General features: G+C 42.5%; 1 protein-coding gene across 1 annotated transcript; it reads right to left on the bottom strand.

Moving 5' to 3' along the window:
* Positions 1 to 12,507: 12,507 nt before the first annotated feature.
* On the bottom strand, positions 12,508 to 14,462 carry LOC123138569 (22.3 kDa class VI heat shock protein). The gene is made up of 2 exons (XM_044558545.1): positions 13,981 to 14,462; positions 12,508 to 13,142 (listed from the first exon to the last, which is right to left on the bottom strand). Exons 1-2 carry the CDS (start codon positions 14,285 to 14,287, stop codon positions 12,889 to 12,891), a joined length of 561 nt encoding a protein of 186 aa, XP_044414480.1. The 5' UTR covers positions 14,288 to 14,462; the 3' UTR covers positions 12,508 to 12,888.
* Positions 14,463 to 25,625: the final 11,163 nt, after the last annotated feature.

Genomic DNA, 25,625 nt, shown 5'->3' with positions numbered 1-25,625 from the left:
AGATTTCACAAATTTCTTTTTTTTAAAATTTTTTTATGCCCTGCCCAATGCCGGTTCAAAAAATGTGGGCCACTATAAATTGTATAAAAGGAAATCTTTAATATTACAAAAAATCACCTTGCATTTCATGAATAAACATGACACAACTTATTAGGATATTACTGCTTCATATTACAAAAAATCATTACATCCTAATTCATATGTTGTTTTTTGCACACACACACACACACACACACACCATCTTTAACTACTTTTTATTATTATTTGATGAAATGATGGAATATGTGCTCTGTTACTGGAATATTTGATCATATGGTGAAGTATTTGCTATTATTGCTAACTCAAATGATGGAAAGTTGTCATATGTGTGGATGAACAATTTTCCAATTACTTCACTAAACACCATTAATTAACTTAGCCCCAAAGTTCTACATTTGGTAGGATTTGCTTATGGGCACAGCATGTTGCACATGGCCACAATATGGGAATTAATTGCACCATTGCCACAACATGTTGCACATGGCCACGGCATGGGAAGTGTTTGCAGCATGTCTGATCAGTGAAGCAACACTGAAGCAGCATGTTTGATCATTACAGCAAGTAGATTCGGAAAATGCACACTCAAACAAATCATACGTCACAACATCTAAATCTAAGGAACCATAATGGCAAATTTAAGAGACACAAATAGATAGCAATATAGATTACTACCATAGATAGCATCATCCACACAGCACACTTGCTGATGCAAACACCTCCAAGTTCACACCACCACCAAGTTCAGACCACACAACTACACTTAGATTAAGTTCATACTACATTACCATATAAAAGTTTCCACCATCAGACTACCACATTTATTTCGGCAAAAGCACTAAGGCTTCCTCCTTCTCATGACAACCAAGATGTAGGGCAACTACATGCATGTTAGGGCTTCTCACGACCTTCAGGAGGGCAGCATGTTGCCCCCTGATCTTGTAGTCATCACCGCTGATCATTGTAGCCCGACAATGTTCCATAAGATGCTTCATTAACCTAGACCTGGGCTTGAGCCTGCTGCAGTAGGGGCAGCGGAACTTATCGGTCTTTAGGTTGTGGTAACTACCAGATCCCTGGGCCCTAATCGTCACCGCCAGCTTCTCTTCGATTGACTTGACGCTCCCCTCGAGCACATCATCTCCAGAATCATACTGCACACATTAGTGAATGACATTAATATATTATGCATTCAAATACTATAAATATGTAAGATTAACTCAATGCAAATAACATTTCAAGTAGGCCTTACCTCGTACGGCTCATCATCACTAGCATATGGGTTGAACCCAGTCATGTCAAACTTCCTCTTCTTGCCCTCAAGATCCTCCTTCTGCTATATTGTCAAGTAATTAAGAACATCAATTACAAGGATTTGAATTGCAGTTCAAAGAATGTCATTACAAACAAAATTGTGAATTTGAACTACAAAGGTATGTTGCAAGGGACCAATATTGCCAATATATTTTCCAATGCAAAAACAATTTAATATGAAACCTACAGATAAACAGATAAAGCTACCTAAACAATTTGTCTTTGCACAATGAAGGAAAGCTCCAAACTATATTGAAAAAGTGCACTGGTTACACATGGTTTGTACATTTCAACAACTAATTCATATATAAATTAAGCTATATATATACTAAACAGTAGGGTTATCAACATACAAGTTCATTGATATGTACGTACAAATAAATGCTTTCCTTTTAAATACAGAATCTAAGCAATCAATCTACAAATAAATGTTTTCCTTATAAATACAGAATCTAAGCAATCAATCAACAAATAAATGCTTTTCTTCATATATGCTAATGAAAATCCATGCTGGATTCTTGACATTCCCTGGATTAACCCAACACTTCTCTTCTGTGTGTGTCCAAGTTATGAGGTTGAAACTGATCTAATGTTAACTACTATGAAACAAATAAGGAACCCTAAAGGGATAAAAATATGTCTTCATGCAATTGTAAATGTTTTGGTCGAGACACTAATCTTTGTTAGCTCAAAAGAACATCAAGGTGTAGCTAAAAAATCCTACACAGTCAATTACTTGGGGGCATACAAATCCATATTTCACTTTTGAGCATGCATACGTAGGTATAAATCAATAGACATTCCTCTCTTTTTTGCAAGCAACCACCCACTGCAAATTATTACTTTCTTATATATGTCTAGTAAATTTAATAATGATAAATTTATTCACCAATGAAATAACAGTTTTTGACACACAATGCATGTAGGACCTTTATATATAACTTGAGGAAGTTTTATCTTCACCATGGATTTGTAGTAAGCACATAACCTAAAAGATGAGATATAAGCGCAAATTTTACTGCAATGCAGTTTTTAAATAGACATTTAGAGATGTAGAAACTATTTTTTTATATTAACAAGAGCTAGCCATACCTATAAACTATAAATGAATCAAGTACAAATAACCCTAACTCACACATTTAACTAAAATAATAACTCTTACTTCTACTGCATCATTCAGTCACACAATTTAATTACATATATCACTGGCTATGAATGAATCCAATACAAGAAACCCTAATTAAACATCTAATTAAAAAACACGAACTACTACATCTACTAGATGATTCAATCAGAGAATCTATATATCACTGGCTACAAATGAATCCAATACAAAAAACCCTAACTAAACATCTAACTAAAAAACCCTAACTACTTCATCTACTTGATGATTCAATCACAGAATCTATATATCACTGGCTATAAATGAATCCAAAACAAAAAACCCTAACTACTACATCTACTAGATGATTCAATCAACTTACCATTGACTATAAATCAATCCAATGTATAAAAACCCTAATTATCAGAAGGGGATGCAGCAACTAGCAACAACAAAAAACCCTAACACCTACATCTACCGCTTAGCAGGAGTAACTAGCAACTGAGTGGACTGCTAGCAAGGATTACCTGCACGTCCACGTGCTCGCCACCGGCCTCCGCAGGTCCATGAGACGCGCCGCTCGGCGCCGTCACGCCCAGATCCGGCACGGCGGAGTCCAACACGGCCACCTTCTTCTCCTCAAGATCCGCAACCGCAGCGACCGATCCAGCTCGTGGGGATGCAGCACCTTCCACACCTGCACCGCCAACGCAGGCCTGCACGGCATATCCCGCGGTCTCCGCGCCCGTCTTCTTCACATCTCCGTCCGCGACGGCAGCATTGCCACGGCCTTGCTCCATCCGAGCCACAAGCAAGCAGGAGGAGAGAGGGAGGCAGTGGTGGTGAGCGAGCAGGTGGGATGGCCGGTGAGGGAGACGATGAGGCAGAGGAGAGAGGAGGGAGAGGGAGACGATTTGGGGGAAATGGGGTGGGCGATGCGGCCGATGCCCGTTCCCCTCCTCTTATACTATCGGCCTTTTTTGGAAATTATCCACGCACACGTGCACGCGCACGACCGCGGGGAAACGCAACCGCCAGCGTATAATACACATACACGCCCGGCATCAATAGTATATGGGCCGGCGCGGGCTCGTACAGGGCTCTACGACTGGTCTACGCGCGCTCTACGCCCACCTAAATGACCATCGTGCCCCTCGTTACGAACCGCCATCGACGCATCTGGACCGTCCTTGTGTTTCTTGCGCTGAACGTTCACTCCAGGGGGGAGCACCGGAGCAGAAACGTGAACCAGATAGTCGTGTGTAATGCAGTGCGATGTGCCAAAGTTGTCTTGGTTGGTGATGATCCTGAGCAGAGCTTCATGGGTTCCGGGCCAATCCCAACTGCATGACACAATATGGGTTCTTCCCCCTCCACCGAGATGCTGAAATGTTCTCTGTTGTTATGATAGAGTTGCTCTTGCGCCATGGTGCGTCGGCCAGTTTACGCACATCTGGTGATTTAGTCATTCAAGACCTACTCCCACTCCATGTTGCGGTTGAGAACACTTGCATGCGCAAGTACCTCGAGGACAGTCTAAATCCTAATCAATTGGATGTGAACTGCAGTGAGGCTATATACTCAACCTCATCCACATCATGTGCCTACCCGAAATGGTTTATTCCGTATCCATCCTTGCACAAATTACTTGTTTTGCAGCATAACAAATTGGCACATATCTCAAACCACTGATGATATAGGTCATCAGACTGCAGTTTTGTGTGTTACACTGTCTGTATGTGCAGGTCCAAGTTCTATGGCCTTTTTAGTTTTAGTTAATACTTAATAGAGAAAAATTTAAGCTAACTTCTGAAATTTTGATTTTGTTTAAAAATTGAACTGAGTTTCTCTTCCATGTTCATTGTTTTGCAGAAACTCTTCTTGGATACGACTAGGCTGCTAGCCAAATACATAAATAATCTGTTAGATGAGCTCTGCAAGTACATAATCGATGGGAAAATCACGCATATGACATTTTGCTCCTTGCAGCTCAAAACCAGATCCGTGGGCTATCTTCCAGCAAGGGAGGCAGCGGTCGTAAGCAGTATGGGTTTGATACTATCACTAACTGTGTTGCGGGCAACATTACTGCTATAAAACTCGAGATGTTTTTTTAAAGGGGGACTCCCCGGCCTCTACATCAGAACGATGCATACGGCCACCTTTATAAATAAGCAAATAGGTTTATCAAGGTCTTACAGTCTGAAACAAAGTAACGGCAAGCTCACAAAGAGCCGCAACGCCAAAAACAAAAAGCCAAGAGGCCACAACCGGCTATCATAACAAAGATAGGAAAACTAATCGTCTATCCTATTACATGACCGCCATTCATACTGGTTAAAGATATTCCGTGCTACGATCTCCCACCGGATAGATCCAGTAACCAAATGCTCCCTGGCCTCCGTCAGAGCGAGTAACGACCACATATGGATCAGCGCAGTGGCTCAGAATATAACCAGCAAAAAATGAATATTTGTTGTTCTGTTAAAAGTCAAATCATTTCTGCAGTTCCAAATTGCCCACAACAAAGCACATACTCCTACGCGAATGTGTCTAGTTGTTTTGGACTCTATCCCAACAAGCCACGTCTCAAATAACGTACTGACAGAATTCGGAGGAGTAATGTTAAAGGCAATTTGCACCGTCTGCCACAAAACTTTGGCCAACGGGCAATAAAAAAAAGGTGTTTGATAGTTTCATCCCGATCACAAAAACTACACCTAGTAGATCATGTCCAGTTGCGCTTTACCAAGTTATCCTTTGTTAATATGACTTGTTTATATACAAACCACATAAATACTTTAATTTTCAAAGGAACTTTGACTTTCCAAAGATATTCGGAACTAGGAATGGCGCTAGAGTTGATGACATCGATATACATCGATTTAACTGTGAACTCTCTAGACCTAGTAAGCTTCCAGCACAACTGATCGAACTGATGAGATAGCTAAACCTCCATCAGTCTACTCACCAGATGAAGCCACGCTTCCCACAGGTTGCCAACAAGCGTCCTCCTGAAATGAATATTAAGGGGGATGGACTGCAGAATCGTTGCAACATAAGCATCACATCGTTGAACAATACTATACAGGGACGGATACTGAAGCGCCAGCGGCGTCTCTCCCAGAAGCGTGTGGTAGTGCCATTACTGATTATAAACTTTGTACTATTAAAGAAGGCTGCTTTAATTCTCATGAGCCCCTTCCAAAAAGGCGAGTCCGTCGGTCTCACTGTCACCTGGGACAAAGTTTTGGACTGTAGATACTTACTACGGAGAATCTGCGCCTACGTGGCATCAGTCTCAACTAATAATTTCTACAGCCACTTACTGAGAAGACATATGTTCTTGACTTCAAGATTCTCAATGCCAAGCCCCCCCCCCCTGGTCCTTTGGTCGACAGATGATATCTCATTTGGCGAGTTTGTATTTTCTCTTTAGTTCATCGCTCTGCCAGAAGAATCTGGATCGATAGAAGTCCAGTCTTTTCCTCACACCAACTGGGACTTCAAAGAAAGATAAGAGAAACATAGGCATACTTATGAGCAACGAATTAATAAGAATCAATCGGCCTCTGTATGACATGAGTTTGACCTTCCAGCAACTCAGTTTCTTCTCAAACCGATCCTTGATACACTTCCATTCTCTGTTTGTCAGGTTACGATGGTGAATGGGTATACCTAAGTACGTGAAAGGTAATGTCCCCAATTTGCATCCAAACAATTGCCGATAAGCCTCTTATCCTCATTGGCTCTACCAAAACAGAACAACCCGCTTTTATGAAAGTTAATCTTTAACCCGGTCAATTGTTCAAATAAGCATAACACCAGCTTCATATTTCTTGTTTTTGCCAAGTCGTGCTCCATAAAAATGATCGTATCATCAGCGTACTGTAGGATAGACACACCTCCATCAACTAGATGAGGCACCAAGCCACCCACCTGACCAGCCTCCTTTGCCCTACCTATCAAAATTGCCAACATATCAACCACAATGTTGAACAAAATAGGAGACATTGGATCACCTTGTCTCAGGCCCTTGTGTGTCCGGAAATAATGACCTATGTCATCATTCACTTTAATTCCAACACTCTCTTTTTGCGTGAAAAATTCTACCTGGCGTCGCCAGGCTTCATCAAAACCCTTCATGCGTAAGGCCTGCTGAAGGAAAGGCCATTTGACTTTATCATACGCTTTCTCGAAATCCACCTTGAAAACAACTCCATCTAGTTTTTTCATGTGAATCTCGTGGAGCGTTTCATGAAGGACCACAACCCCTTCTAGGATGTTTCTGTCCGGCATGAAAGCAGTTTGGGAATGTTGCACCACAAAATGCACAATCTGCATGAGCCTATTAGTCCCGACCTTGGTAAAGATTTTGAAACTAACATTAAGAAGACAGATGGACCTGAATTGCTCAATTCTCACGGCCTCTGTTTTCTTAGGAAGCAGGGTTATCGTACCAAAATTCAGTTGAAATAGCTGAAGCTGTCCAGAGAATAAATCATGGAACAACGGCAACAAATCTCCCTTAATAATATGCCAACACTTTTTATAGAACTCTGCCGAAAATCCATCCGGGCCAGGAGTCTTATTATTTTTCATCTGCGAGATGGCCTCAAACACCTCTTTCTCAAAAAAAGGAGCAGCCAAAATATCATTCTCAACAACAGTAAGTTGAGGAACATCCTCAACCCTAGACTCATCCAGAGAAACATTGTTATCCTCTGGAGGCCCAAACAATTGCGTGTAGTACTCGGTTATTGATGTTACATTGAATGTTGTTCATGCCATTTTTGAAGCTGGTGAAACTCTTGATACTTACATACGGTCTCATCCATAGGTAACAAACATGTAGTTGCAGTTACGATACCACCATTTCTTTATTTCTACTAAATAATGTGCATGTCACTGGATTAATCTGATCAACGTAACAAAGCTTTAAATTACCGATATCTCTTCCATTTCTGAGGACCTAATTGGTATCTAACATTATGTAGATGTCATGGTGCATGAATAGAGAATATGTTCTAGTGTCACTGTTCTTGATACATTTGTGATGCTTACCACATATAATGACTCGATACTAGGAGGTAAGCTGAAGATTCATGTTTTACTAATTGCAACATCAAATAATTTTTCATATGAAGTATGAAACCAAAATCTGAACGTGTGTTCTGTACATGTATTCAGATGCATCCACATTACAATTGTAGTTATCTTTTTAAAAAGATTGTAAATAGCTCTTCTACCTTCATACTTGCATTACTCCCTTCGTAAATAGATACTTCCTCCTTCCCAAAATATAAGGCACGGTTGACTTTTTACGGTCTTTGATGCACAACTTTGACCACTAATATATATCAAAGTATATAGATTGAACATGTATAAATGGCATCGTCGTACTTGTCTTGCAAAACAATTTTATTTGATATCAATTTTATAGACATACAATACAAGAAAATCATAGTCAAAGTTGTGCAACGAAGACCAGAAAAGCCAAAATGCGCCTTATATTTTGGGAAGGAGGGAGTAGCATTTTAGACAATGCTCTTAATGTTTGTGCCAGTATTCAAGTAGAAAAATATTAGATTTGTGAGGAATATTTTCCTGGCGCAGTGGTGAAGGACTCCCCACTTGTGCCAAGAGGTCCTGATTTCGACGCACCCTCTCTACATTGCACTGCACAGGAGTAAGGTTTGCCTTGTATAATCCTACCCCAGACCCCACGTAATGTGGGAGAATCTAGCAATGGGTCTGTCCTTACATGTTAAGTAGGCAAAGGTAGAAAATCTGACAGCATGCTATGTGGAATTCATGTATTTACGAACAGCGGCAATATTTATTGTGTGTTCCCATTGCAAACAATTTCATATTTTAATCGGATTTCGCAAACTTTGGTTGAGTTTCAAATAAATGCAAATGGTTTTCTTGGATAATTGAAAACTGACACATATTTTTAAATCAAAGTCATCTGAGGTATTCTTATGCCTAAGTCGACAAGCTGAACCATCAGATGTCTCCGTTTGAGATTCATGAATAGTCAAGATTAGATCAGATGGCTAACATCATAGTTGGCTTAGGTGTCAAACTGAAATTACCGACAACCTTGACTAACGGTTGTATGTTTGTGTGTGATTTCGCAAGTTAGTTGAGTTTGACCTGGAAGAGATGATACTAAAAGTATGGACAAGGGTAAACCAAAAGTATGATTCTACTAGGAAGAACTAGGGATATCAAATTAATCAATTGGACTTTAAGTAAAAAAACAACCACCTAATTAACGACAAACAGAACATCATGATTTTAATTAGCAACCTGCTGCGGTAACCCCCCCTCCACAAACCGTATAAGGGCAGTGTGATCATTTCAAACGGTATACCCATCTGCATATGTGACACATACGAGGCATCGTACACTAACTAACTAGGACATCCTAATGATTGTGCGTATTTACTTCTTTCTTTTGTTATCTTCTACTTTAGTTCGCGGCTGGAATCAGATTTTTTTTTCTTTTTTCGTTTCTCTTTTTCAAAAAAATGCTCACATTTATTAAATTGTGTTCAAAATTTCAAAAATCTTCACTTTTAATTTTTTTTCATAAAGTAAAAAATATTCACATATTTTATTTTTTTACATATATGTCAAAAAATTGTTCATTTAAATAGAAAAATGCTCACATCAATATCATTAAATTTCTAAAGCTCTACTAAATAAAAAAAATGTTCGTTCAAACAAAAATGTTTGTTTATTGTTCGTTTAAATAGAAACATGCTCTCATAAAAAAAGCAAACACTTTTAATATTACTAAACATGTATTAATAGAAAAATAACAATAAATCAATCAGCGACCGGTTTATTGTTCGTTTTTTGTTTCTTTTTCATTCATGTTGTTTCTCTTTTTTCCTTTTCTGTTATTTTTCTTTTTATAAAAATGCTCACATCAATACAATGGACCAAAAAAATTCCACACACTAGCATCACCATGCCAAACATCCATGATAAATTTCATTGAGTTCTGACATTTTATGCATTTTCTAGGGCTTTTCCGGTGAAAAAAACATAAAACACTAGCCGAACGTGACGCAACTTCCGTTTGGTGTCGGAATTCGTTCAAATTTTGCATGGAGGTATTCCATGAGTATGCGTACATGCTGCCAGAATTTGGTGCCATTTCATACATGACATGAAGCAAACCATGTTCGAAGGTGGTGGTCCGGGTAGGCCGGTAGGGTAAGTCTGGATGCACTTATTTTTCCACAAGAATAAAATGGACCCAGATTTTTTCCACACACTAGCATCACCATGTCAAGAATCCATGAAAATTTTCATTGAGTTTTGATATTTTATGCATTTTCTAGGGTTTTCCTGATGAAAACCCCTAAAACTCAAGCCGAACGTAACGCAATGTGTGTTCGGTGTTTGAATTCATTCAAATTTTGTATGGAGGCCTACCATGAGCATGCCCACATGTTGGCAAAATTTGTTGTCATTTCATGCATGGCAAGAAGCACATCATATTCAAAGCTAGTGGTTCGGGTAGGCCGGTAGGGAAGTCTGGATGCATTTTTTTCACACCACTAAAATGGACCCAAATTTTTTGCACACACTAGTATCACATGCCAAGATTCCATGAAATTTTTCGTTGAGTTTTGACATTTTATGCATTTTCTAGGGTTTTCCTGGTGAAAAAAACCCCTAAAACACTAGCCAAACATGATGCAACATGCGTTCGGTGCCCGAATTCCTTCAAATTTTGCATGGAGGCCTGTCATGAGCATGCCCACATGTTGAAAAAAATTGATCTCATTTCATGCATGGCAAGTAGCACATCATGTTCAAAGATGGTGGCTCGAATTGACCGGTAGGGAAAGTCTGAAGCACTTTTTCACATCAATAAAATGGACCCAATTTTTTCCCATACACTAGCATCACCATACCAAGCATCCATGATAAATTTCATTGAGGTCTGACATTTTATGCATTTTCAAGGGTTTTTCTAGTGAAAAAAAACCCTAAACACTCTCCGAATGTGACACAACGTGCGTTCGGTGTCCGAATTCCTTTAAATTTTGCATGGAGGCCTGCCATGAGCACGCCCACATGCTGACAAAATTTGGTGTCATTTCATGCATGGCAAGAGGCACACCATGTTCAATGGTCGTGGTTCGGGTTGGCCGGTAGGGCAAGTCTGGATGCACGTTTTTCACATCAATAGAATGGACCCAAATGTTTTTTGCACATTAGCATCACCATACCAAGCATCCATGATAAATGTCATTGACTTCTCATATTTTATGCATTTTCAAGGGTTCTCCTGGTGAAAAAAACCTAAAACACTAGCCGAATGTGACACAACGTGCGTTCGGTGTCTAAATTCCTTCAAATTTTGCAAGGAGTCCTGCCATGAGCATTCCCACATGCTGGCAAGATTTGATGTCATTTCATGCATGGCAAGAAGCGCATCATGTTCAAAGCTGGTGGTTCAGGTAAGCCGGTAGGGCAAGGCTTTTGTTATTAGCAATTTCTATCATTATAATTCAACATGAACATTTTCTTATATCTTAATTATTTCTTAAAATTTGTGAACAATTTTGGAATTTCAAATTGTGTATGAATTTTTATATACATGAACACTTTTTCCAAAAAATTTAATAAATTCCCAAATATTGTGCACAAATTGCAAACCACGTACTTCTTAAAAATTTATCAACATTTTTAAAACAAGAAAAAAATTTAACTTTTTAAAAAAATCAAAAGTGAGAATATTTTTTGAAATCCAAAATTTTCATAACTTGTAAAAAAATTGGAAATAAAATATTTTCTGGTATTCCAAAAAAATTCAAATTTTAAAACAGGTTTTACAATGAGTAAAAATGAACAAAACAGGAAAAATAGAATAGAAAAAAGTACAGAGTTCCTAGATAGGGAAAAAGGTTCGTGAATTTGAAAACAAAGTTTGCATATTTAAGGAAATGTTCATGAATTTAAGTGGAAAAAAGTTCGGGTTGGGCGGAAGGTTCCGTCTCAGTTCGGGAAGGTGTCGCAAGGAAAAAAAAGGCGCCGTGTATATGTATGCAGACCGCGTATCGGCGCGAATGAAAAATACCATCCTACCTTTTATTATGAAGGTGTATGGAGAGATCTCAGCCGTCAATGTGTTAGGGGGTGTACCGAAGCAAAAGTGTTTCCCAAAACGATGAGACCAAATAGTGAAGCCATCCATAATGTTCTTGTGTGTGACAGGAAGAAGTACCTTAACTGCAAATTTCATGGCTGATAGAGGGTGCCTGGATCCAAGGGACTATTTTTAGTCTGACTGAAAATAGTCTCTTTTAAAGGCTAAAGTTCCAAGCATCCCTGACTAAAAAGAGGCTAGGACTAGTCTTGAGGCTAAATTTTTTTAGTCATAGGAAACCTACTAAAATATGTATTAGCCCTCTCTCTCCTCATTTAATTCCTCTCCTTTAACACATGCGAATTCTGGATTGGAGGGTTTGGAGGATAATAAATGCTCAATAACTTGATTTTAGTCTTTTTAGTATTTGGATCCAAGCATGGGTGAGGCTAGCAAGTTTTAGTCCCACTATTTTTAGTCATGGGACTAAAACGTATCCAAGCACCCTCTAAATATTCTGTGTATGAATATCCTTAATGCCTAAACCATTATATTATCTTGGTTTGCAAACATTTTTCCATGCAACTAATCCCTCTATGATTATAGTTGAGGGACCAAATTTGGACTTTGTGATAGTTGAGGGACCCGAGTTATAATTTTTCTTGTCAAAAATAATGATGCACCGGTCTCATTAGTATCCTCGAGAAAAAAACAGGGCCTTTCTTACAACAAATTTAAAGCAAAATCATGGTCTGAAACCATGGAATATCATCTGGGCAACGTGCCTCTCTGCAGAATAATCACCTGAGGATCTCAAAGAGCCAACCCCAGCTTTCGTCACAGCTCTGATGCTCATGTGCCCACTGGGGATAAAGGGGCAGGGGTGATGAGTGACGACTGATGGAGATGCATCGTGCCGAAAGAAATGAGAGAATCAACCTTTCAAAAGTCGCGCATTGTCTATATATTCCTCTAATCTAGAATCATATCGATGCCCTAGCCCATTCGATCGACGACCGAAACTGACAGCGGCACTGCTGATTAATTAGTCATTTGGTAACAGTGGAACTGAAGAACATATTTTACTACTACATTGGATTTGCAACATCATGCAATGGATAGATAGGTAGGTAATCCTCGCTGATTTTCGTCTCAGCCATATCTTTCCGAATTTCTACAGAGATTACGCGGTCTTTTGAGTCGCCATCAACTGCTCATCATCACATCAGAAGGAGAATAATTGCCTTTCACCGGCAAATGAGGCGGTCCTCCAGTTAATCTGATCCAATCCAGTTGCGGGCGTCGAGAGGTTCCGATTCTCTCAGGCTTGTTGGTGCGCGTCGCTGCTCCTCTTGGGGACCTTGATCTCCAGCGACCCAGCACCGTCGTCGAAGTAGGCCTCCACCCTGCCCCCGTCGGCGTCCTCCGGCAGCTCCACGCGCCGCACGAAGCCGTGCTCCCACCACCGGCCGGCGCGCCAGTCCCGGCCGTCCGCCGGCGGCGCCCGCCATAGCCCGCTCACGTCCACCACCTTTGCGCCGTCGCCGCTTACCTCCACGTCGCACTTTCTTCCACCTGATGATCATGTCAAAGATGACAAAACTCAGTGCTAGGTCGATGCTGCACAAGTACCATGTGTACAATACGATATGATAACGCGGTGCAAGTGTGCTTGGCTTTGTTGGTTTTGGCAATCGTGTGGCATAATCTACCGCTCTCTTTTCCGCAAGCAAGCGGCACTAGACTGGTCTGGATCCAAGTGGTGCGCCACACGCAGACGCAACGAATAATTTGCCAAGAAAAGCGACGGCGACAGAAGGCTGCACGTGACCATGACCATAGTGCTGCGGCAAAAGCAAAGGGATAGCAACGCGGAAAGCACACACGAGCACACCGCCCCTCTAGATGGATAGCTAGCAAGTTGCAATCTTGTAAGAACATCTTAACATATGTGGCGAAATGCAAAGGTGTTGGATTCCTACACAAGTCGTGTGGTAGAGGAGCACGGTAACTACTATCCTGGTTCATCTACACATCTGCTCATCGATATATTCCGAGAGAATCGATGCAGCTTGGTACAGAGAACGCTGCACTGAACTTGGTACAGAGAGGCCACATCATGCATGCATTTCTACTACGGCGAATCTATGCTAAAACTATGGTACTTTTGTCACTTGGGAGTTGGGACAGAGGTTTCAGTTTGATGCTTGAACGAAAATCTGATCATATGTACTACTGTACTTTTGTTACTCAAGTTAAGTCATCTTCAACAACAGACGAACACAGCCGATCTTGTATTGTGAAGCCTCAACAAGCATCTTTTATGCTGTAGTGATGATACTAGAAGAACGTGATGATACTAGAATCAATTGATCGATCGAGCGAGCGAGCTGTGTGCGTACGGGGCACGTACCTGGTATGTCGGCTCTGAGGCAGTACTCGCAGTCGTTCTCGGCCCAGTCGACGGTGGTCCTGGCGCCGCGGCGGAGCGCGGCGAGCAGCACGTCCGACTCGAACTCCCACATGGGGAACGCGTCGGCCGGGTCGAAGAACTTGCCGAAGAGGTAGGGGCTGAACAGGGACCCCTCGGCGAACACGGCCTTGGCGTCGGCGTCGGCGCCGGGGGACTTGAGGAACGCCGTGAAGGTGTTCTCCAGCAGCGACATGCACCACTTGGGCGCCGCGCCGTCGGCCCGGACCTCGATCGCTCGCCGCGGCATCGGTGCTGGCTGGTGAGGATCGAAGGCAGGCAGGGGAGGGGACTGAAGGGGTCTGGACGAGGGTGCTCGCGTTATATAGTACGGGGGACGTACGGTGGTGGTGGAGTTGACGGTGGGGCACGGGGAGCGGCCGGGGACGGTGGTGGTGGTGGAGCTGATTGGCCTTTGCGGAAAGCAAAGCGTGGGAGGCGATTCCGCTTGGAGTTGGCTGGCTCTGCTTTGATCTACTGTGTGATTCCCGCCTTTTTCTTCGCCATTGCGCGGCGGAGTTGGCTGGCTAATGGGCCGAGGATGCCGGTATGTGTAGATTATTTTTTTGCCCCAGGGTCGTCATATTTCATTTACAAACCCACATGACCCAAATGTAACGAATATTTTTGTTTCGGAGCCCGGGCTCAGATGAATGTAACCCCATTACAACTTTCTATAGAGCAATAAAGTGAGTGTGATTCCCCCCCAAAAAATTATCTAAAACGTTTGCCAATACCAACCCCTCCCATTAAACATTCGCTGGATATCGTGGTCCTTTTCTTATTCTTTCCCTTTTTTAGTTTCTTTTTAAATTTTAGTTTAAAATTTTACTAATATATAAATTAAATTTTAAAAAATGTTCAGATATTCAAAAATTGTTCCCTTCTTTCAAATTTTAAAATGTGTTTTTAGAAAATGTATGTTCCATTTTAAGAAAAATGTTAAAATATTTAAAATTTATTCGAACATGACAAAACAATGTTCACAACTTAAAAAATCAAGAATCCATTTATAATTTTTCAGCACTTCAAAATTGTTTACTTTAAAAAAAATCAATTTTTTCTTAAAATGGGAATTTTAAAAAATGCTTGAATTTTCAATTTTTGGTCCATAATTTCCAAAAATATTTGAATTTAAAATGTCCATGTTTAATTTTTTGTTCTTTTTTTAAAATTATTTTAAAAAATGTGGAGTTTTTAAAATTTCATGTTTAAAAAATGTGCACTTGTTTTAAAAAATAACACAATTTTTGACCAAAAAATTGGAATTCTAAAGTTTGGTTGTCTTTTTCAAGAGTGGTTTTGCAATTTCAAACTTTGCTCACATTTTTTTTTCAAAAATTGTTCAGGTATTAAAAAAATGTGTTCAGATAATTCAAAAATCTATATGCTATGGCAATTCACTTCATGACCGGTGCGAAAAGCACGTTCTCAATTTTAAGGGATAGGGTCATTGAGTGCTCAATCGGAACAGGGCGCGCGGCCTTGACGCCGATGGACGACTACTTTGCCCTGGATGCCCTATTCGTTGACAATTTTTGCCGCTGCTTTCAGGTTCGAAAAAATGTCTTCGTTCATCTCTACCATGGCGTTCATTCCTTTGATGACTACTTCATCTTGAAGAAGGATGCATGGGAAGGATTGGGTTCTCTTGTTACCGAAAGTGCACGGCTGCATTGCGGATGCTTGCATATGGCATGGCCGCTGATTCGTGGGACAAATACCTATGGATGTCTGAGAGCACATCCAGAAATGCCATGGTAAGATTTGCTATTGTCTTGGTCATGATGTTTGGACATCAGTACCTAAGAGAACCAACTATGGCAGACACCAAGAGGATCTTGGCAAGTCTGAAGCAAGAGGATGACCAGGCTTCTCGGATCTCTTGCAGCATGCATTGGATATGGAAGAACTACACAAAAGCTCTACAAGGCAATATAAGGGTCATTGTTAAGAAGCCCACTATCATTCTTGAAGCTGTTGCATCATAGGATCTTTGACTTTGGCATGCACGGTTTGTAGTTGTTTGTGGAGCTGCTAAACAATGGGATCCGAAGACCTTTGTGGGAGGTGATGATATGTTGTGTGATCAGACACAACATGATCATCGAGGATGAGGGTGAAGATGTTGCAAAAGGTCTTGAATTTGAGAACATGGGTGATCCTATGAAACTTTAAGACCAGAATCCGACCACATTTTATGAGCAAAGGGAACAACGATGTTACAGAGTAATATTTAAATTCGGCATCGAGCAACTAAAGGAAGATCTAATTAAGCATTTGTGGGCGGGTAAAGGGGAGTAATATTTAAATTGGAACTACTGCTGCATTTGAACATTTTTAACTAAACTAAAACTAGATATGTGGCTATATTCAGCGTGCAGATGTATGCAGATTTAAGAAAGTTATGTAGGTGGCTAGCTTTGGATGGCCGCCCCCCGTTTCCATGTCCATGGACTTCCCCCCTATCATGGACGGATGCGGTGTCCAGTTTGCAAGTCAGCATTGGAGATGTCAGAGCATCTTGAAATCGGACCCTCAAACTGCCCACAAATGTCGGGACCGGACGCGTTTAGCCATCCAACACGAACCTGTATCGGCCCGCCAACCGGTCCGGACAGACTTTTTCCTGCAAAGTCGAAATAAACTTGGGGGGGGGGGCTTTGCGAGAGTCCGAACATGAGCAACATAGAACTCCGATATCCTCAGCCCACCCAAAACCCCTCCCAGACCTCACGCGTCCATCTTCCCATCTTTCTCTGCATCCTTTTTTTCTCTTGCCTCCGCGTTCGCTCCACCACCCCGGCCGCCCCGCCACACCCTTCACTACTAGGGAAAAGCTTATAGGCAGACGCTTACTAGTAGCGAGGGTTTATACCCCTCACTACTTCTACTTACTAGTAGCGCAGGTTTTTACCCCTCGCTACTACTAAGTTGATAGTAGTAGCGCGGGTTTTTAACCCTTGCTACTACTAAGCAGTCTCTACCATGCCCCCCGAGACATGCCATAGTAGTAGCGAGGGGTATAAACCCGCACTACTACTAAGTTGATAGTAGTAGCGGGTTTTATACCCCTCGCTACTACTAAGTACGAGGTAGGTGAAGTCCCCATATCCTCGGCCGAATCCCCATCTCCTCCCCCAAATCCCTCCTCTCATCCGCCACTCTCTCCTTTCTCTTACCATGCGCTCTCACATGGACCTCTTGCCCATACGCCCTCTCCTCCTCCATGGCGCCGAAAGAGGCCTCCGCCTCGCGCTACCAGCATCTAGGAGCTCGCCGGTCTTCCACCAATGTCTAGGAGGCCGCTGCCCTGCGCCACTGACGGTGTCCTGGACTAGGGGGTATTCACCACGTCGTCCCCCGATCAGTTAGATTGGGCCGAGGACCCCCATGGCTGTATACTCATGGGCCAGTTCGGACAGTTGCCGCATACAAGGAAGATTCCACAAGACTTGGTGATCAAGACAAGGACTCCTCCCCCACCGGCGTATTCGGCTAGGACTCTTGTTACCCTAGGCCTATGGTACATTATATAAACCGAGGCTAGGATAGTTGATAGATTATTATGACATTACTCATCATACCTCTAGGGTTTAGACCACAACATATGATCTCAGGGTAGATCAACTCTTGTAACCCCTATACTCATTATAGTCAATCAAGCAGCATGTAGGGTATTATCTCATCAAGAGAGCCCGAAGCTGGGTAAAATCCCATGTTCATGTTACCATTGATCCTAAGACGCACAGCTTGGGACCCCCTACCTGAGATCCGCCGGTTTTGACACCGACATTGGTGCTTTCATTGAGAGTTCCTCTATGTGATCGGCAAAAGGATCAATGGCTCAACTGCAGGTCGTCAACTGCGGCGTCGGCTTCTTCGTCACCAGCTCGACTGGTCACCTTGGCTTGACCGAGGACTGCGCCCTACCTCCGATCGTCACGTTCGGATGAGGGCCTTCATCAACATCAACTCCGATCTCTATCAAGATCACGGAGGAGTCATCCATGGTGCTCGGGGGCTCAACGTCAACATTGCCCTCAAGCGACCGTGCTGTTTTTCTGGACAGCAAACTTGTATCCGCCGCCACCGCCTCCTCGAGTGTCGCCTAAACGATTGCTTCGATGGAATTATGCGGAATTAAGTCTACTATAACCCTGCAAAAATTTCGTCAAGTTCCGATGGAGGAATCTCCGGCAATCTCCGATATACCGGAGCCCTGTTGAATCTTGACGAGAATCCGGACGAGTTTGGAGCGGGGTGTCCAGCATCTAGCTCGGACGTCCTTTGGAAGATCCAACCGCTGATCAGCTGCAGAATTCCCATATCTACCACCTGCCAAACATTCAGCTCGATCCGACCGTCCGAACTCCGGGAACCTTCCGATTAGTGCATCACTTTTCGAATCTATTTTCTGCGCGAGAACGAATCCGACCCAAGTTCATCTTCTTTATGAACGGGATTTCGGACATCCTTTTTGAAGGACGTTTTCATATGGGGTATTGTGTTTTATTCTCAGACACATCTCGTTAATATTAAAAGTATTTTTACAATACGATTTTCACCATCGTGCCGGTGTCAAACCGGCCCGACAACATCACTCCACGGCGGCCGACCTGCACTAGACACGTCGTCGCTTTGTTGAGCCAAGCTCAACTTCTTCGGATCATCATCTCGACCAGCTGAATAATAGTTCGGCATCGCGAAGGATAAATCGTCACCAACATCGTCGCCCCACGGATTACACGGAGCGGGCACACCGGCATCGCCGCACGGTCACTTCACCGAGCCAGCATTGATCACGTCACAAGCTACGACCTGCATCGGCATGGCCGAACTGTTGCTTCATCGAGCCGATGTCCATCACGCCGAACTACTTCAACACCTCGGCTGACACATCTCCTCACCGACCTGCTCCGTCTCCTCGCCTGGACTGGGGGCTTCGTCATCCCTTCATCAACTTACTCCAGAGACTTCGGCGTCACTAGCCGACCAGCTTCATCACATTAGCTGGACCACGGGCTTCGCCGTGGCGAGCCAACCTTTGCCAGGATCGCCGTGCCATCGCTTCATCACCCATCAGGCAATGGGTGTGTGGATCGAGTCCCAATTTTGGGAGTAACATTTCTTCGAACCGCTACAACGGATAAAGTAGGTGCTATTAATCCTAGCAATTTTCGCTCGTTTGGGTTCATTATTCCCAAGGAATTATTACTCTATTTTGTTCCATCATCTGTACATAGGTCTATCAATTGGTGGCCGCATTAGCGATGATTGCGTGGTGGTTCAGTCAGTTTCCGTGCATAGTTCGGCAAACGTCGTATCCAGAACTCGGACTGACCTGCGAATTCGGGCTTTGTCACGCCTTCACTGCGTCATGCCGACGCCCTGCATCAACATTGACCTTGACGCTCAGGCCACATCTCTTTCATTATTTCCTTCATTTGTGTTAAAGAAGTAGAAGAATTATATATATATATATATATATATATATATATATATATATATATACATTATTATCTTTATTGTCATTTCTTTTGGTTTGCACTATTTTATCTGTGCAGCCAATTGACTCAAACTGAGCCGTGCTGTCGCGTTGGCGCGCCGGCCTGCTCCATTACCGTGGCTGGACTAGGGGCTTCATCTTCTTGGAGTGCCGGACTCTCTGCTCGACCACCTTGGGACCAGCCTGGGGGCTGGAACCCTGTCCCACATCAAGCTCGGACCGCGTCATCAATGCCGAACATATCAACAAGCTAAGTTGCTTTCGTGCTAAAAAACTTCCAGTCTTAAATTTTGTTCGGTTTGAACAAGCATTATACTTTTTTGGCAAAAAGTGTTGGGGAACGTAACAGAAATTCAAAATTTTCTATGCAACACCAAGATCAATCTATGAAGATTCTAGCAACAAGAGAGGGAGAGGATGAGCATCTTCATACCTTTGAAGATCGCTGAGCGAAAGCGTTACAAGAACGCGGATGAAGGAGTCGTACTCGTAGCGATTCAGATCGCAGTTGATTCCGATCTAAGCACCGAACAATGGTGCCTCCGTGTTCAACACACGTACAGCCCGGGGACGTCTCCTCCTTCTTGATACAGCAAAGGGAGAGGAGAAGTTGAGGTAGAACTCCGATAACACGACGACGTGGTGGTGATGGAGCTCGTGGTTCTCCGGCAGGGCTTCACCAAGCACTACGGAGGATGAGAAAGAGTTGGAGGAGGGAGGGGCTGCGCCAAAAACAAGGTTGCTGCAGCCCTCCCACCCCCTCACTATATATAGGGGGAAGGGAGGAGGAGGAGGCGCCCTAGGGTTCCCTAGGGGAGGGGCGCGGCCATAGGGGAAACCCTAGATGGGTTTGGGCGCCCCCACCACCTAGGAAACTTGCCCCCCCCCCCCAAGCCGGGAGGGGCGGCTGCCCTAGGGGTGGCGCCCCCACCTCTCCAGGTTACGTGAGATGGGGTGGGAGGGGCGCTAAGCCCCTTAGTGGGCTGATGTGCCCCCTCCCCTTGGCCCATAAGGCCCCCCAATATTTGTCGGGGCCTCCGAAACCCCTTTTGGACACGCTCATCATCACCTGGTACACCCGGAACAATTCCGGACTCCAATACCCTTCGTCCAATATACCGATCTTCACCTCCGGATCATTCCGGAGCTCCTCATCACGTCTGGGATCTCATCCGGGACTCCGAACAACCTTCGGTAACCACATACTATTTCCCATAACAACTCTAGCGTCACCGAACCTTAAGTGTGTAGACCCTACGGGTTCGGGAATCATGTAGACATGACCGAGACGTTCTCCGGCCAATAACCAACAGCAGGATCTGGATACCCATGTTGGCTCCCACATGTTCCACAATGATCTCATCGGATGAACCATGATTTCAAGGATTCAAGCAATCCCGTATGCAATTCCCTTTGTCAATCGGTATGTTACTTGCCCGAGATTCGATCGTCGGTATCCCAATACCTCGTTCAATCTCGTTACCGGCAAGTCACTTTACTCGTTCCGTAATGCATGATCCCGTGACTAACTACTTAGTCACATTGAGCTCATTATAATGACGCATTACCGAGTGGGCCCAGAGATACCTCTCCATCATACGGAGTGACAAATCCCAGTCTCGATTCGTGCCAACCCAACAAACACTTTCGGAGATACATGTAGTGCACCTTTATAGTCACCCAGTTACGTTGTGACATTTGGTACACCCAAAGAACTCCTACGGTATGAGGGAGTTACACAATCTCATGGTCTAAGGAAATGATACTTGACATTAGAAAAGCTTTAGCAAACGAACTACACAATCTTGTGCTATGCTTAGGATTGGGTCTTGTCCATCACATCATTCTCCTAATGATGTGATCCCGTTATCAATGACATCCAATGTCCATGGTTAGGAAACCATGACCATCTGTTAATCAACGAGCTAGTCAACTAGAGGCTCACTATGGACATGTTGTAGTCTATGTATTCACACATGTATTGCGGTTTCCGGTCAATACAATTATAGCATGAACAACAGACAATTATCATGAACAAGGAAATACAATAATAACCATTTTATTATTGCCTCTAGGGCATATTTCCAACAGTCTCCCGCTTGCACTAGAGTCAATAATCTAGTTCACATCACTATGTGATTGTAACGAGTCCAACACCCATTGGGTTTGATCATATCTCGCTTGTGAGAGAGGTTACTAGTCAACGGGTCTGAATCTTTCAGATCCGTGTGTGCTTTACAAATCTCTATGTCATCTCCTAGATGCAGCTACCACGCTCTATTTGGAGCTATTCCAAATAACTGTTCTACTATACGATTCCGGTTTACTACTTAGAATAATCCGGATTAGTGTCAAAGTTCGCATCGGCGTAACCCTTTACGACGAACTCTTTTACCACCTCCATAATCGAGAAAATTCCTTGGTCCACTAGTTAATAAGGAAATGTTTGACCGCTGTCTTGTGATCCATTCCTGGATCATTCTTGTACCCCTTGACTAACTCATGGCAAGGCACACTTCAGGTGCGGTACACAGCATAGCATACTGTAGAGCCTACGTCTAAAGCATAGGGGACGACCTTTGTCCTTTCTCTCTCTTCTGCCATGGTCGGGTCTTGAGTCTTACTCAATACTCACACCTTATAACACAGCCAAGAACTCCTTCTTTGCCGATCTATTTTGAACTCCTTCAAAATCTTGTCACAGTATGTATTCATTTGAAATTACTATTGAGCATTTTTGATCTATCCATATAGATCTTGATGCTCAATGTTCAAGTAGCTTAATCAAGGTTTTCCATTGAAAAACACTTTTCAAATAACCTGCTTTCCAGAAACTCTACATCATTTCTGATCAACAATATGTCAATAACATATACTCATCAGAAATTCTATAGTGCTCCCACTCACTTCTTTGGAAATACAAGTTTCTCATAAACTTTGTATAAACCCAAAATCTTTGATCATCTCATCAAAGCGTATATTCCAACTCCGAGATGCTTACTCCAATCCTTAGAAGGATTGCTGGAGCTTTGCATACTTGTTAGCATCTTTTAGGATTGTCAAAACCTTTTGGTTGTATCACATACAACCTTTCATCAAGAAAATTGTCGAGGAAACAATGTTTTGACATCCTATCTGCAAGATTTCATAAATAATGCAGTAATTGCTAATATAATTCCAACAGACTCTTAGCATCGCTACAAGTGAGAAAGCCTCATCGTAGTCAACTCCTTGACCTTGTCAAAAAATATCTTAGCGACAAGTCGAGCCTTCTTAATGGTGACACTTACCATCATTGTCCGTCTTCCTTTTAAAATCCATCTGTACCCAATAGCCTTACGACCATCAAGTAGTTCTTCCAAAGTCTACACTTTGTTTTCATACATGGATCCTCTCTAAGATTTTATGGCCTCTAGCCATTTGTCGGAATCTGGGCCCACCATCGCTTCTCCATAGCTCGTAGGTTCATTGTTGTCTAGCAACATGACCTGGAAGACAGGATTACCGTACCACTCTGAAGCAGTACACGTCCTTGTCGACCTACGAGGTTCGGTAGTGACTTGATCTGAAGTTTCATGATCAATATCATAAGCTTCTACTTCAATTGGTGTAGGTGCCACAGGAACAACTTCCTGTGCCCTGCTACACACTAGTTGAAGTGATGGTTCAACAACCTCATCAAGTCTCCACCATCCTCCCACTCAATTCTTTCAAGAGAAACTTTTCCTTGAGAAAGGACCCGTTTCTAGAAACAATCACTTTGCTTCCGGATCTGAAATAGGAGGTATACCCAACTGTTTTGGGTGTCCTATGAAGATGTATTTATCCGCTTTGGGTTCGAGCTTATCAAGATGAAACTTTTTCACATAAGCGTCGCAGCCCCAAACTTTCAAGAAACGACAGCTTAGGTTTTTCTAAACCATAGTTCACACGGTGTCATCTCAACGGAATTATGTGGTGCCCTATTAAAGTGAATGCGGTTGTCTCTAATGCCTAACCCATAAATGATAGTGGTAATTCGATAAGAGACATCATGGTATGCCCCATATCCAATAAGGTGCATCTATGATGTTCGGACACACCATCACACTATGGTGTTCCAGGCGGTATTAGTTGTGAAACAATTTCCACAATGTCTTAATTGTGTACCAAACTCACAACTCAGATATTCATCTCTATGATCATATCATAGACATTTTATCTTCTTGTCACGACGATCTTCACCCTCACTCTGAAATTACTTGAACCTTTCAATAATTCAGACTCGTGTTTCATCAAGTAAATATACTTAGCATCTACTCAAATCATATGTGAAGTAAGAACATAACGATATCCACTGTGTGCCTCGGCACTCATTGGATAGCACACATCAAAATGTATTACTTCCAACAAGTTGCTTTCTTGTTCCATCTTACTGAAAAATGAGGCTTTCAGTCATCTTGCCCATGTAGTATGATTTGCATGTCTCAAGTGATTCAAAATCAAGTGAGTCCAAACGATCCATCTGTATGGAGTTTCTTCATGCGTACATACCAATAGACATGGTTCGCATGTCTCAAACTTTTCGAAAATGAGTGAGTCCAAAGATCCATCAACATGGAGCTTCTTCATGCGTTTTATACCAACATGACTCAAATGGCAGTGCCACAAGCAGGTGGTACTATCATTACTATCTTATATCTTTTGGCATGAACATGTGTATCACTACGGTCGAGATTCAATAAACCATTCATTTTAGGTGCAAGACCATTGAAGGTATTATTCAAATAAACAGAGTAACCATTATTCTCCTTAAATGAATAACCGTATTGCGATAGACATAATCCAATCATATCTATGATCAACGCAAACACTAAATAACAATTATTTAGGTTTAACACCAATCTCGATGGTAGAGGGAGTATGCGATGCTTGATCACATCAAGCTTGGAAACACTTCCAACACATATCATCATCTCACCTTTAGCTAGTCTCCGTTTATTCCGCAGCTTTTATTTCGAGTTACTAACACTTAGAAACCGAACCAGTATCTAATACCCTGGTGCTACTAGGAGTACTAGTAAAGTACACATTAATATAATGTATATCCAATATACTTCTATCGACCTTGCCAGCCTTCTCATCTACCAAGTATCTAGGGTAGTCCTGCTTCAGTGACCGTTCCCCTCATTACAGAAGCACTTAGTCTCGGGCTTGGTTTCAACCTTGCCCTTGCCCTTCTTGAAACTAGTGGTTTCACTAACCATCAACAATTGATGCTCCTTCTTGATTTCTACTTTCGCGGCGTCAAACATCGCGAATATTTCAAGGATCATCATATCTATCCCTGATAAGTTATAGTTCATCACGAAGCTCTAATAGCTTGGTGGCGGTGACTATGGAGAACCATCACTATCTCATCTGGAAGATTAACTCCCACTCGATTCAAGTGATTGTAGTACCCAGACAATCTGAGCACATGCTCAACGGTTGAGCTTTTCTCCCTTAGTTTGTAGGCTAAGAAACTCGTCGGAGGTCTCATACCTCTTGATGTGGGTACGAGCCTGAAATCCCAATTTCAGCCCTTTGAACATCTCTTATGTTCCGCGACGTTTCAAAATCGGCGCCACAATTCTAAACCGTCTAACATTACTGAACTATCACGTAGTCATCAAAACGTGTATGTCAGATGTTCGCAACATCCAGAGACAACGTTTGAGGTTTAGCACACCGAGCAGAGCATTAAGGACATAAGCCTTCTGTGCAGTAATGAGGACAATCCTCAGTTTATGGACCTAGTCTGCATAATTGCTACTATCAACTTTCAACTAAATTTTCTCTAGGAACATATCTAAAATAGTAGAACTAAAGTGAGAGCTACGACATAATTTGTAAGGACCTTTTGACTATGTTCATGATAATTAACTTCATCTAATCAAATTATTAATGAACTCCCACTCAGATAGACATCCCTCTAGTCATCTAAGTGATACATGATCCGAGTCAACTAGGCCGTGTCCGATCATCACATGAGATGGACTAGTCATCATCGGTGAACATCTTCATGTTGATCGCATCTACTATACGACTCATGTTCGAC

Source organism: Triticum aestivum, chromosome 1B, assembly GCF_018294505.1.
Source record: "Triticum aestivum cultivar Chinese Spring chromosome 1B, IWGSC CS RefSeq v2.1, whole genome shotgun sequence".
NCBI lineage: Eukaryota > Viridiplantae > Streptophyta > Magnoliopsida > Poales > Poaceae > Triticum > Triticum aestivum.
The sequence above is the reverse complement of the archived record's forward strand: the minus strand, read 5'-3'. Positions and strand labels throughout refer to the sequence as shown.